The sequence below is a fragment of the Sceloporus occidentalis genome, unplaced genomic scaffold (genome assembly GCF_023333645.1).
Source record: "Sceloporus occidentalis isolate IW3139 unplaced genomic scaffold, rSceOcc1.0.p SCAF_11, whole genome shotgun sequence".
NCBI classification, from domain to species: Eukaryota; Metazoa; Chordata; class Lepidosauria; order Squamata; family Phrynosomatidae; genus Sceloporus; species Sceloporus occidentalis.
Window position 1 is genome coordinate 2,925,485 of NW_028316991.1, and position 15,486 is coordinate 2,940,970.

At 41.5% G+C, this 15,486-nt stretch overlaps 1 protein-coding gene across 1 annotated transcript; it reads right to left on the reverse strand.

Annotated features, from left to right (window-relative positions):
- Positions 1-774: 774 nt before the first annotated feature.
- Positions 775-14,802, reverse strand: LOC149305438 (alpha-tocopherol transfer protein-like). Its single transcript, XM_089477508.1, has 5 exons — positions 14,599-14,802; positions 5,635-5,788; positions 4,684-4,877; positions 2,832-2,942; positions 775-948 (listed from the first exon to the last, which is right to left on the reverse strand). Exons 1-5 carry the CDS (start codon positions 14,800-14,802, stop codon positions 775-777), a joined length of 837 nt encoding a protein of 278 aa, XP_089333634.1.
- Between the last annotated feature and the right edge of the window lie 684 nt (positions 14,803-15,486).

A 15,486-nucleotide genomic window follows, 5' to 3' on the forward strand; every position in this document is an offset into this window, starting at 1 on the left:
ATACTACAGTAAGAAAAACAAATCTTGTATACTGTAGGTGCCACAGCTGAACAGTGACCTAATGTATCTCCTAATTACAGTCATACCACACATCCATCCTTTACATATGACATTTTTTAATACTGTTAATTAATACAATTAATACAATGGGCTTTGGGGCTAGTGTTTTTTTTTTTACTTGTAGTGGCAGGGCTAAGTGACATTTAAAAAAAAAAAACCTCTTGTTTGTTCCTAGTGCAGTTTGGCTCAGACCTCACATGGTCACTTCACTGGGCTCCCAATAATTTTTATTTCATTTTTTCATATTTTTTTTTCCCTTCTCCTGATCTGCATTGTGTGCAATATTAGCCAGAAGGGGGGAGCAATCGGAAATCCCAACAGGGTCTAGAAAGACCCTGTTGAGTCTCTCCTGTGCTCCAGTGAACTTTCGGTGGGCGTCAGATGTCACGTTCGAATGTTCGGGCATTCCTTGTATAACAGTGTACCGCAAACGGGTTAATTATCTTGAAAAGTGGTATTATGTATTGCTTTAAAAAATGTAAACCATTCTTTATAGAATAGCACCCATGGTTACTTGAGTTCTCCAGCAACATTCCTTCATAAGAAACTAGAGACACTTAAGGAATGATTGAGTACCTCAGCTACTATATAATATAGATCACATGCTAAATTTCCAATACGCCTTGTAATTTCAAGGGTTTCTTCATAAAATTGTAAAAATATATTTTTTCCACAGATTTCCATTATCAATTGTAGATGATTCATGTCTTGGGGTTAAATTGTCTCAGATATACTGAGAAGATAGTTTTCAGAGCTCATGATGTAATCTGCCCATTCCTCACTAAGTTCAGCCATTGGTGGACCTGTCCCACCATATTCTGGGGGAAGAATATTCCCAGAAAAATGATTGTGAAGGGACGACAAATAGTTACATCCATGCAAGTGGACCTGAAAGAAATTTTTATAAGAAAGTATTACACATGCATGAAATGTTTTTTTTTTTTAATTTATTAAAAAATAACATTTAATAAAACTTGTAAAAACCCCATATTTATGAAAAACAGTTTTAGTTATAAAGAAGTCACAGGTGCATGATGTGGAGGTTATTTTTGCACTCTAATATGTGTGTAGTCAGGACTAATAAGATTTGGCTGATCAAAATATACGCAAGAGGATATACACCACATTTTCTTTACGGTCAGAAAATGTATGCCATTCTGTAATTATTACAGTTATATTTACTAAAAAGGCCTTTTTAAATTTGTATTACTAAACGATGGGAAAATTAAGATTCGTAAGACAGGTACAATGGAAAAAAGTAAAATGGAGGAGAGTGAGGTGATATAATTGCTTCTACAGTCTTTATAAACTGGAATAGTATTAACATTAACCACCTTTAGTCTCCTGTAGACGTACATGTACGTCCTAAAAAGGCACACAATAAAGCCATTTAGAACACACATGTACGTCCTGACTTTTTTTGTAGCAGCAGGGACATCTCCCTGCCACTACATGTTAGATCAGACTGTCTTTTGAAAGCCTGTGCTTCCCCCGGTGCCGATGCCGATCGTCAGCTGGTACATGAGGAATGCCCCGATCACAGGATCTTGTACCACTGCCGACGTCAACCAGAATGTCATTGGAGGGCAGGATATTCCCCTAGAGTCCAATTGCTCTCCATAGTGGCCGATCACACACACATAGCAATCCCCGCTGCAAGTCTTTTGAGTGCAGGAGGTTCTCATGGAAGAGAGTGAGAAATAATGTTTCTCCCTCTTCCAATAGGTGGAAAAAGTGTAAAAGAAAAAACAAAACAAAAAAAAATTACAAAAGCCCTTACATCCTATTGCCCTAGCTCTATGTGTCAGAAGTATAACCCCACCCCTGTTCACTATCCCCAAACCGGTTAAGCCATAACTATTAAAAATACTACTATAGGGTACTATGTAAGGGATGGATTCGGCCCTGTAGAACAAAAAGATATATGTATGTGGGGTATGGCTGCAATCAGGGGAGGTTGCTGAACATACATTTGGTCATTGTTCAACAGGGGCACCAAAAGTGTAGAAAATATCCTAAGAAGATTGCAAACATTTTTGTAAATATTTTTTTTAGGTTGTTTTTTTTTTGTTACATACTGACACTCAACTATGATTTTGGAAAAGGGGAATCTTAATTAAACCCACACATGTTAAAAATGGCAAAAAAGCAACAGGACTCGAGGTATCAAAGCTCTGGGACTGAAGGGGTTAACTAATTCCCATCTTACAAAAACAGACTTATTGCAGGAATAGCATTAAAGCACACCATTTTTCGCATAACACAGGTCTAAGTAATTGTTGCTTCATCTTTTGACAATAGTTTTGGTGATTTGAAATGCATTTCACTGTACAACATTGCTAAGGAAATTCACAAAGTATTGTAATATGATCACAGTGGTTTCGGCTAATTCTTTATCATGCAATAAAGAGAAACTGATCATCTTACTTTCTGTAATTATTATCTAGGTCAGAAGTGAAATAAAACCTGGTTTGTGCTATAGACATAAGCTGCAGAGAAAAGGGAATGTAATAGGATGCCAATGTGTGTAGTATAACCTATTTAAAAGAACAAATCGAAGAATGGGTGTGTAATAGCATTTTACACTTATTTTGTACAGTGATGTGAAAAAGTATTTGCCCCTTCCCAATTTCTTATTCTATTTTTGCTTAACCACATTTAAAAGGTAAAGAGTAAATCAAAACCTATATCATGCATGTAAAGAAGTAATTGTCCCTAACCCTAATAACTGGTTGCGCCATAGCACTGTACATTTCTTTCTGCTCACTCACCCGTTGTTTTATTTTTTCAGGCAGAAATGGCTTAATCAATGCAAAGACAGGATAGAAGAACAAGGGTTCATTTATAAGGTGTATTCCACGGACCTTCAGAGGGAAAGAATCCTAAAAAGAACCATAAAGGCATTATGACATGGCTTGTCTTTTCACAGATTATGTAATGCATACTCACACCATTAATCAGATATGTCACTGTAAATGAAGTAGAGCTATGTAATGGTGTTTAAAATCAGCAACATATACTTAAACATCCACCATCTTGAGTGCTATTCCTCTGCATGCTTACATCTTGTGTATGTGTTCTAGCACTGTTACCTTAGCCCATTTATCATACTGATTTATGTTAAACTACAGAATGTCTTGGGTATTAAGAACCATGAGGGACCCTCTGACGAATGGAAGTTCATGGAGGAAATATTAGTGTATAAGGAGGGCTTTATTAGCATTGCCATAATCAGCCAAGTCAGTGTGGGGTTGAAACCAGAAAAAGCCACCTAAATATAGAAATTGCGTAAAACAGCAGCTTCCAGATCTGCAGATAAAGAAAGTGTATCCACTTTTCTTCAACGTTAAACTATTTTGTTATATACAGCTTTTGCAACATTTTTTCTTTTATATTACCATGAGATAAAGAGAAGAATGAGACCAAGGACTAGATGAGCCAAATGGTTATCTGCTGTCAAATTCAGTAACATTTAAGAGTTTAACTCTTTTAGTCCCAAGGGTTTTTGGTACCTCAAGTCCCAGAGCGATTATTCTCCTTTCCTGCAAATAGTGTACCCATGTAACCTATATACTGTTTTTTTCAAAGGAGAGAGAGGGCTTTCTTTTGATACCATAGTTAGATAATTCGCTGAAAATTTAGGATGAGACATTTAGTAAAAGCTAGCGAAAATTAGAAAAAAAAACTATTTTTTTATATATTTTCCCCTCTGAATCCTCACAAAATTAGGTAAAGTGACAGAAAATCTCCTCCAAGTTTATCAATTCGGGTGTCTTGATTACACAAATACCTAATTTATATAGAATTTCCATACTTCCCTAGCACTTATAGGGAACATACTATAAGGTGTACATTATTCTTTACAAAGCCATAGAGTTTTTACATTAAAATAAACCAAAAATACCCACTAAAGTATATATTTCTGTAAAGCAGACAACCCAAACTATCTTATAAGGGGTGTTTAGGCACTCTTCATGCAGTTATTTGGCCACCAATCACTGTCAAATGTGGCCGCAGAAATTATTTCCTGCGCTTTTTGTCACTTCTGTGTTGCTTAGATTTTTTTGCACAGGGTATGTGTTACGGCAGAGAAACCCGGACAAAATTGTTCAGCTGCATCCCCTGGTTACGGAAATACCCCACATCCCTTACATATAGAACTCTATAGGGTAGTATTTTTTATTCTTTTGGCATAACGGGTTTGAGGGTATATCCTGCCCTCCGATGACCTTCCGGGTGATGTCAGCAGTGACGCGACCTGGAAGGGAATGCGTGATCGGGCATTTAAAACTGTTTTCCGATGCCGGCTTCTGCTGACAGAGGGGAGCTTGACAGCCTGATCTCCCGTGTAGCAGCAGGGATGTGTCCCTGCCGCTGCAAGGTCAGGACATACCGGTACGTCCATAGGGGTTTCTTGAGATGCGTTTTATGGACGTACCGGTATATCCATAGGGGACTAAAGGGGTTAAGCATATATTGTTAGGTTTGTAGTGCCTCAAGGGCATCACTGACTCAGAATATCAATTGTGTCTACAGCTTTTGAAGGCTATATTTGGACTGCCCTAAATAAAGTAAAAATAACCAAGACAAAAAAAATTACGTATAAAAACCTTTTTAACCTACTGTCATAACAGCAGCGATCCTTTTGGCAATGGTTGGGGTGATTTGAAATGCATGTGCAAGTCTCCAACCCTGAAGATCAAATATAGCCTTAATACCATTCCTCTGTGTCTCAGCATCCTTTACTAAGAGTTCAGAGGTTATAAGGCTCACCCGAAACACTTCATAGGCACTGAACTCTTTAGGGTCCCATTGTTCTGGAAAACAATTGGTTCACTGTGGTTATATTGTCACATTTTGATATTGTAACCCCTTAAGGACAATGGGTTGTCCTTAAACCTATTAAGACAATGCATTGTGAGCCCGTACATGTTGATATGTGATCAAGAGATTGGTGTACAACAAGTCAGAATAATGCAAGTGGCTCTGTGGAGAAACAAAATGTTTCTACACTTCTTTCTCTACGGTTCCTTTTGCATTATTCTGGCATTCTCCCTCAATTGGAGGAATGAGGAAGAGGCTCCGCTCTGTTACAGTGGCAATACACCAGAATAATGCAGTTTTTACACTTTCCCTGTGGATACGTCTGCATTATTCTGGCCTGGTGTAGTACTTCCATTCTCAACAGGGTGAAACCCCAGTGCCTTTCCTCCATTCTTCCAATCCGGAGAGAGAGTGTGCGCCCTATTGTGGGAGTACACAGAAGAGGACAGGATAATGCAGAGCAGAGCTGCAAGAAGAAATAGAAGAACAAGAAGTGGAACTGCAGAGAAGGAGACAAAGAAGTGGAGACACAGAACCACTTATCAAAGAAGGTAGGGAAACATTGAGAGATTGTGTGAGAGTTTGTGAAAGTTTATGAGTGAAGGAGTGTGAGTGAGCGACAACAAATTTTGTTTGTTTGAATCAAAATTCTCTTTTTTTCTGTGTAAAATGAGAATCTGCTAATTGTAATAGTTCAAGAAAAAAAAATGACACTGGGTTACCAAGTTTCCATATGTTACATATTCTTACCAATCCTGTAAATGAGAACTCTGCTGCCGTAAGCATCCCTTGACTTTAAGACTCCATGGTAACCAGAACGGAAAAGATTAAGTAGAGAGGAAGGTTGCAAATCTGCAGTAATTTCAGGGCATTCTTTTCTCCATTTGTGATAGTTTTTCAGGAGCTAGAAGACCATTTAACATGAGACTTACAAGTTAATATTAATTGTTCACAGCATGAAAAGGTTTCACATTTTTAGCTGAGCTGATCTAGGTAGGAGAAGTATAAATGCATAACTGTTAAATCAGATCACTGTTTCTACAAGCATTCTTTCTGACATTAAGAGTGCACACATCACTAACCTACACACCTTTTTACATAACACAGCAATGAGGAAAGGGCCACCATCAGAAATTTTGAGGCAGAGTACAAACTTGACATCTGGCCCCTAAGCCCAACCCATTATACTACCCATTGCTCCGTACATGTTCCACCTATCACCCAGCAGTGGCGACTCTAGAAACAATATATAGGGGAGGCACACAAGATACCACAGTCAAACTGGGGGGGCATTAATAATTTCCAAAAGTAATGTGCTATGGAATTATACTTTTGTTATTGGGCTAAAATAATACTTGATCATTCAACATGGGAAGCCTGAAGACACAATTGAGTGCGACTAATCCTTGAAATAAATATAACACAATAAATAATTTTTCCACTAAATTATTTCAGGGCCTTGTAACGTTTTGTCCCCTGAAGTCACTACAACTTCAGGAGGGCATTTTATCTCTGGATAAATATAAATTAAATAATTCCTACTATAAGTTAAGTGCCAGGAAACAGATGACCAAACACACACACCAACACAGGCTCTGTCACACCGACACCCAGACACACACACCAGGACAGGCTCTGCCACACTGACACCCAAACACACACACCAGGACAGGCTCTGCCACACCAACAACTGAACACACACACACCAGGACAGGCTCTGCCACACCGACACCCACACACCAGGACAGGCTCTGCCACACTGACAACTGAACACACACACCAGGACAAGCTCTGTCACACCGACACCCAGACACACACACACCAGGACAGGCTCTGTGACACAGACACACACACCAGGGCAGGCTCTGCCACACCGACAACCAAACACACACACACCAGGACAGGCTCTGTCACACCGACACCCAGACACACACACACCAGGACAGGCTCTGCCACACTGACAACTGAACACACACACCAGGACAGGCTCTGTCACACCAACACCCAGACACACACACCAGGACAGGCTCTGTGACACAGACACACACACCAGGACAGGCTCTGCCACACCGACACCCAGACACACACACCAGGACAGGCTCTGCCACACTGACAACTGAACACACACACCAGGACAGGCTCTGTGACACCAACACCCAGACACACACACCAGGACAGGCTCTGTCACACCGACACCCAGACACACACACACCAGGACAGGCTCTGCCACACAGACACACAACAGGACAGGCTCTGTCACACCAACACCCAGACACACACACCAGGACAGGCTCTGTCACACCGACACCCAGACACACACACACCAGGACAGGCTCTGTCACACCGACACCAAGACACACACACCAGGACAGGCTCTGCCACACCAACAACCAAACACACACACCAGGACAGGCTCTCCCACACAGACACCCACACACATCAGGACAGGCTCTGCCACACCCACATCCAAATACACACACACACACACACCAGGACAGGCTCTGACACACTGACAACCGAACACACACACCAGGACAGGCTCTGCCACACCAACACCCAAACACACACGAGGACAGGCTCTGCCACACCAACACCTATACACACACACCGAGGACAGGCTCTGCTACACTGATTACCAAAAACACACAAACAGCAGTACACAATCTACATCACAGACGTCTACATCAGGATGGATTTTTCACACTGCATTGTTGTTTATACCCCCCTTAGTGTTTTTGCCCCTTGTGTATTGATGCCCCTGCTGCCCATATATATCAACATTAGCCCCAGTTGCCGATAGCAGGTATAGATCAACACATTAACACACAAACCAAGCTTTGCATGTATAGATCAACTGAAATTCACTTGTGATCTCAAATAAACAGAATCAGACATACAAATGCTGTATTTGCAGGTATACAATAGTATATGAAACGTAGCATTGCAGGTATAGATCAAATAAATACATGGAAACAGCATTGCAGGTATTAATCAGCTGAATAAGACATATTAACCCTGTATTTGCAGGTATACATAATAATGTATGGAAACATAGCATAGCAGATATGGATCTACAGAATAACACACAAACCCAGCTTTGCAGGTATAGATCAATTGGAATTCACAAAAAAACACGTAATTAAAAGGTATATTTAAAACCCCCTAAATTACACGCATAGATCACAGGTTGCATACCCCAAAGCCAGCCCTGGCGTCCACACTGCAATCACACTCCCATCATACCCAGGCAACCAGTAAATGCTGGTACCGCGTGACAAGGAGAAGATCTCGAGGGAGAAGAGCACGTCAATGGAAGAAAGCCAACACAAAAAGTAAGTATTTAAAAAAAAAAAAAAAATTGAGGTGATAGACGGAGGGATGGAGTCATGGAGAGACATATTCATGCCCCTAGAGCAGGGGCGTCCAACATGCGGCCGCACCTCGAGTGCAGGTAAGGGGGTGGGGAGGGTGTTTGAATGAGTATGCGTGATTGAGGGAATGAATCTGTGAATGAATGAGTATATAAATGAATGAATGAGTGTGCGTGTGTGTGATAGCATGGATGCGTAAGTGCTGGAACCTAGACATGATGGGACTGTAATTGCTGTTAGCAATCACACTCCTATCATGCCAAGTCAGCCAGTACATGCTGGCAGCATCAATACACAAGGGGGCAGCTAGCTAGGTTTCAGCATGTACTGGCTGACTTGGCATGATAGGAGTGTGATTGCTAACAGCAATCAAAGTCCCATCATGCCTAGGTTCCAGCACTTACACATCCAACCAGTAAATGCTGGAACCTAGGCATGATGGGACTGTGATTGCTGTTAGCAATCACACTCCTAACATGCCAAGTCAGCCAGTACATGCTGGTGCAGGGTGGCTGTAAGTGATGTGCAGACCCCATACTGCTGGCAGCATCAATACACAAGGGAGGCAGCTAGCTAGGTTTCAGCATGTACTGGCTTAATATGACGCTCAGGATGAAATGCCGGCACCGCAACGGAGGTAGAGGCCTCGTGGAGGAGAATGGGGGGCGCCGAGCGGTTGCTAGGCTCCCCTCTCTCTCCTCCGCATTAAAAAAATAAAAAGACGGGATTTAAAGTCGCATTGCGACTTTTTTCCGAATTCGGCAGGGGGGCAACAGGGGGCGACGCCACTGTCACCCAGCCTCATGATCTTAGACTGCCTTATACACCTCCTATTGTTCTCCTGGCATCAGCCAAACCCAGACTTGAAGGAGCACAGAGAAGAACGTTACCTGCATTGTGCCAACTGTAAAGTTTGGTGGTGGAGGAGGAGGGATGGTGGTGGAGGAGGAGGGATAATGGTTCAGCCCAACCCAAAAAATACAGCCCCATACCATTATCCCTCCTCCACCAAACTTTACAGTTGGCACAATGCAGTCAGGTAGTTACTGTTCTCCTGGCATCTGCCAAAACCAGACGCTTGGCATTGTACTTGGTGATGTGAGGCTTGAATGCAGCTGCTCGGCCATTAAAACCCATTGCATGAAGCTCCTACTGCCCAGTTTTTGTGCCGATATTAGTGTCAGTGGAAGCCTGGAACTCCTCAGCTATGGAATCAGCAGAGCCTCATACGCCACCGCACACCTCAGCACCTCTTCTGATTATACATGGTCTTCGGTTTCGTGCTGCTGTTCCTAAAAGCTTACCCTTACAGTTTTGGGTCTAATTGAAACAACTGAATTCCATAATAAAGAGGTGTGTCCCAATACTTTTCTCCATATAGTGTATATAAGACATACATTATATATACATACAAACAGGAGACAGACTTTGAAATTGGTAAATCCTTTGCAGGATAAAAACTACTAAAGGATCTCAACATGTGCAGTCTAGAGGAAAGAAGAGAAACAAGGAATATGAAAGAAACATTTAAATATATATGTGGTTTCAACAAAGTACTACTGGGAATTGTATTTGAAAAGGAAAATAAATGTTAAGACAATAGGCCACAATCTAAAACTAGGACGTCAGAGGCTTAGATGTAATATAAGGAAGAATTAAAGCACGAGTGGCAGAATTTATTACAGTGAGTGAATTTAAACATGCATGGAATAGGCACACAGTTATGTTTAATGTAATGACAGACTACATGGGCCATATAGTTTTATGTTTTATAAATTTATTGACCCAAGTGAGGCTTATTTATAACTCATTCACAATGATAACGGCCAAGACGTTTGATCTACGCGTAAGTGCAATCTACGTTGCAGTTCCTTTTTTTTTTTTTTTAAAGAATGGTTCAAAGATCAGCCTGCGGCTGTTTTGTTATTTGTTAACTATGCCAATCCTTGCTTTACACATTCCATACCATTCATATGAGTTACTTACAAAAAAGGTTACTGTTTTCGAAACAAATTTTATTGTAAAAAGAAGTATCTGCTCTTCATTTTTATTATTACCATGTATTGATTCCCATCATATACCCTCAAAATTTCAGGTGTCCAAAAGGTAACCCCTATGTTGGTGTGTTTAGCAAGAGGAAGGGGGCAGTACCCCTATAAGTGGGTGAGGTCAGGGGTGGAGCCATTCATCAAGGTACAATGGTTATAATATATATATACACACACACACACATATATATTAGATATAGCTGTAGTTTTATATAGCTATGAAACACAAAAACCGATAAAAAATACCCCCCAAAAATATATTAATTACATAAAGTTATTGTACTGGCTGCCTGGGCATGATATGAGTGTGATTGATGTTAGCTGTTAGCAATTGTTAGCAATCACACTCCTATCATGTTCAGGCAGCCAGTACATGCATATCACTTTCAGCCTTCCTGTGCCCCCTACACACGGATCCATGCTATCACACACACACACACATATACGAACTGCAAGGTTCCGCTAGCAGACTTCCGTGGGGGCTGCTGTTTCCCTCTGTTGATGTACATTCATGCGACTCCACTGGGTTCCTGTGTCGCCTCGACGGATCAAGAGACGCTGCTGAGCAACAAAGAGGAAAGCAGCAGGTCCCTTTCCGGTAAAAATGTAAAAAAAAAAAAATAATTAAAAAAAATAAAAATCTACCACCACTGTATAAAATGCACCCAGTTTTTAGACCCCAATTTTTTCTAAAAAAGGTGCATCTTATACATGGGGAAATCCGGATATATATATATATATATATATATATACACACACACACACACACACACACACAGTGTCCTCTACAATTATCGGCACCCTTGGTAAATATGTCTTCATTGTATGTTGCGCACAATTATTGGCACCCCTATGAATACATATAAGAAAAATCATATTCATATATTTGATGAATATTCCCGGTGAGATTTTACATTTTTTAGTACACCTAGGCACCATTTAAAAAAGTTAGGAGCCAGGATTTTTTTTTAAACTAACAGTTGGTCAGGAGTGACTCTGACAGCTGGGACGCAATTGCTGGTCTATAGACCAGCCATTGCAGGGGGAGTCTCTGATGACTGCTGTAGGCTTCCATGCCTACAGGAATCATCAAAGGGCTTGTGGGGGCTCGTTTTTGCTGTTGCTGGTCTGCCTGGGCTTCCAGGCAGACCACCAGCAGCAGAGCCCCTTACAAAACGGGAATTAACCCCTAAATGCCACGGCATTGAAGGGGTTAACGCTGCACTTTCACTCTCATGGAGCGATCAGGCAGCAGGGGGATGTTGTGCCAATCAACACTCAACCCCCTTTCCTGAAGCTGCCTGTGGCAGCTGAAAACGCAATTGCAGGTTTTCCTGCAATCGCCGTTTCAGCCTACAGAATCACTCCGTGGGAGTGATTTCAGGCTCGGGGGCGGGCTCTACGTGGCTGTGCTGTCTGCCCAGACTCCTGGGCAGACAGCAGCAGCGCCCCCCGCGATCACAGGCTGACAAACACCTAGGTGCCAGGACAAAATTCCGAGTCGCCATGGCGACCTGGCGTCTGGGATTTGTCGAGCCCTGCCTTAGTCATTCATCACAATGGGTAAGACCAAGGAATATAGCTGTGATGTGCAGCTAGAGGTTGCTGGGCTTCACAAAATGGGAAGTGGCTATAAGAAAATAGCAAAAGCATTGACAATGCCCATTTCCATTATCAAGGCAATAACTAAGAAGTTTTAGTTAACTCATATTTTCCAAAGGTGCCAATATTTGCAGAGGGCACTGTGTAATTATATATATATATATATATATATATACACACACATACATACATGTGTGTATATTATTTATATACATATATATAAATAATATACACACCGATAAGCCATAACATCACCACCTGCTTAATATTGTGTAGGTCCCCCTTTTGCCTGCAAAACAGCCCCAACCCGTCGAGGACTGGACTCCACTAGAGCTCTGAAGGTGTGCTGTGGTATCTGGCACCAAGACGTTAGCAGTAGATCCTTTAGTCCTGTAAGGTATGAGGTGGGGCCTCCATGGAAGCTTCCTGGTGCCATGTGTTCTTCAGGTAAGCAACACACACACGGCCATCCATGTGATGTTAAAGAAAACGTGATTCATTAGACCAGGCCACCTTCTTCCATTGCTCCGTGGTCCAGTTCTTATGCTCACGTTTCCATTGTAGGCACTTTCAGCAGTGGGCAGGGGTCAGTATGGTCACCATGACTGGTCTTTGGCTACCCAGCCCCATATGCAACAAACTGCGGTCCACTGTGTGTACTGACACCTTTCTATCAGAACCACCATTCACTTTTTTGGCAATTTGAGCTACAGTAGCTTGTCTGTTGGATTTCACCATATGGGCCAGCCTTCGCCACCCACATGCATCAATGAGCCCTGGTCGCCCATGACCCTGTCGCCAGTTTACAGCTTTTTCTTCCTTGGATCATATTCCGACGCTCAGCAAAGAAGCTGCGCGTGCCGTGGCAGTACAGAGAGACTGAGGCCTTGCGCTCCCACCACAGGACTTCACCAGGGTAAGTGAACTGCAAAGGGGGGGGTAGATAGTAAGGAAAGGAGGTACATTGTGAGAAGGGGAAGAGGGGGTAGATAGTGAGAAGGGGGAGGAGATTGTGAGAAAGGGAGGTTGTAAGAATCTTTAAAGAAAGAGTGAGAATAAGTAAGAGTTAATGAGTGGATGAATTTTGTGAATGTGTGAGAGAATAAATTAATTAATGTGTAGATGAATTATGTGAAAGCATGAGATAATAAATGAATTAATGTCTGTAAGAATTGTGTGAATGAGGAAGATAATGAATGAATGTGGATGAATTGCGTGAATGAATGGGGGGCAGTGGCTGTAGTGGGGGGAATAGAGGCTAGTAGTGGGGGAACAGGGCTAGTGGGCCCTCCACTACAAGCCCCCTGCCCCCCCCACTACAAGCCCCTGTCTGTCCCCCCACTACAAGCCCTGTCCCCCCACCTACAGCACCTGTATGCCCCACTACAGGACGGGAGGGGGGCCCACTATTATATTGTTTGCCCAGGGCCCACCAGATCCTTGAATCGGCCCTAGTCAGGATGCAATGTTCTTGAGATGTTTTCTCAAATGAAATACCACTGTGTGCTTTTATAAAGAAACAAAAACAACACAAATCTACTCCACTCTGGAGATTGAGTAACCTGACTATGTTGCATTGCAAGATAATGTTGAACACAATATATAAATTCAGTATTCCATATTATTACAACACAAAGCTCCAAAATAGTTTTGTGTGCAGAAGAGAGTTTCCTCCTCCGCCCTATATTCTATTGACTTCTTCAGAGCTAAAAAAAAATAAAAATAAAAAAATGAAACCATTAATGTTGTAAGGAAGCCAAGATTTATTTTTTTAAATCTGAAAAGTGCACAATGAGGGTTATACATGCAAATAAATAAATCATATCTTATGTGAACAAGAAACATGTATGCAAAAAAAATTCACATTTATTTGCCCTTAACCCCTTGAGTACCAGAGAGCAATATCCCCCCAAATCTCACATATTGCAATAGGATAGGATGATTATTTACCAGGAACCAACAAAAGAAAATCTAAAGTTAACAAAGTCCAAAGTGTTTTAGGGCAGCTTTCATCTAATCCATGCCCACTGTTAAATACACACAATGGGGGAATGCACCACAGGTCATACTAAAAAGGTTATTACACTCTGACATTCCTTGGTTTTGGGATATAACCTGGAAAATGGAAACTAATTCCGCTATTACGGGACTGTTGCCAAGGTTGCCTTCTTTTGTTTTAAATGACATTTAGTAAAATTTTGTATTGCTGGATGAATTAAAGACAATCATTTCCAGAATTAACCTTTTCAACGACGCTACAATATGGTCAGGCAAAGAAAGAGAAGCCCCGATTTAATAAAAATAATGCATAATCCCTGACATTTCAGAATATAAACCAGATAAAGAACAAATGTGTGTTCTTTATATTGTATATCAGCTAATCTCTTCTAAAACATTCTCAGGTGTGAGTATTTCTGTAATACCTCTACATCAAGGGTGATCTGATGCAATATCCATTTCACATCTATAATGCAGACAGAGCTTCATGTTGTGTGCATTTTCAGAGCATTACACTTTCACAGAAGTAGTCAGACAAGCCCTGAAGACCAGAATCCTGCTAAGGACTTAACAATGAGTTGTGAAGTCTGATATGGGGTGAAGCCAACTATCAGACATGGTGTAACAAAACACACAACTTCCCATCCATAAACTCTATCTGGGATATAAAGGAGACACATATAGCTCACTCATACCTTAAACGCCAGCTCTATGCAGAAATCCCTCGCCCTAAGGAATCTCAGTAAGAAGTCATCAGATAAGCCGAGGGGCCAGTGACCAGTCTCAGCTTGGGCTTTCTGCCTTAAGATCTCGATGGCCTTTTGCACTACAGGGGACTGATCGGACAGCTCATTCAGCTCGGGGTTCTCCCTGTGAAAGTCCGCTCGATCCTCCGACATATTCCTGCACTCTAACGAAGTTCTGGGAGTCTCACCTCGGCCCTCCTCCTCACTGTGGTTGCTGTGAGGAGGTAACAGTCTCTTGGCAGTGAGCCAGCCTCTGCAACACGTGTATGACAGGCACTTAAAGGGACACGACGCCCCCTTTTAAAAGGAAAGCTGTGGGAAACGCAGGATATTTGATATATTGCGCAATATCAACGCAGGGTGACATTATTCAAAGTCTGATGTGAGACTATAAAGTTAAATAACTGCAGTAAGTAGTAGTTTCTGCATTAACTGTATGTGAGTCACACAGACATTTGAAAGAGAAAGTGTTTCTTTAATGTCATTCGTGTTTGCATTTGGTTATGGGTAGAGTTTCTGATGAAGCATATTTTGGGAGAATATTTTTAGAGAGACAAAAATAACGCATTGCATTGTAACGGTTTGTAAGCTTATGACTTTAAGGATCAAACTCAAGCCAAATAAGTGGATTCAGGAATGTTTTTTAAATATATGTGTTTAACAAAGTATACTTGTATATAATGCTAAATAAATATACTTTAGGTCTAATACCATACAAGCAGGCCAGCACCAAATACTTACACACACTCATGCTAACACTGTACACTTACATTCACACATTTTAACACCATAAGCAGACACATTCACACCACGCACATACATGTTTACAGCATATGT

Coding starts and splice junctions, on each gene's coding strand:
- LOC149305438 (XM_089477508.1), bottom strand. CDS start 14,802: ATGTCGGAGGATCGAGCGGACTTTCACAGGGAGAACCCCGAGCTGAAT. Junction 2,943..4,683: donor GGATCGCTGCTGTTATGACA/GTAGGTTAAAAA, acceptor GGTTCTTTTTAG/GATTCTTTCCCTCTGAAGGT. Junction 949..2,831: donor CTGAAAAAATAAAACAACGG/GTGAGTGAGCAG, acceptor AATTTCTTTCAG/GTCCACTTGCATGGATGTAA.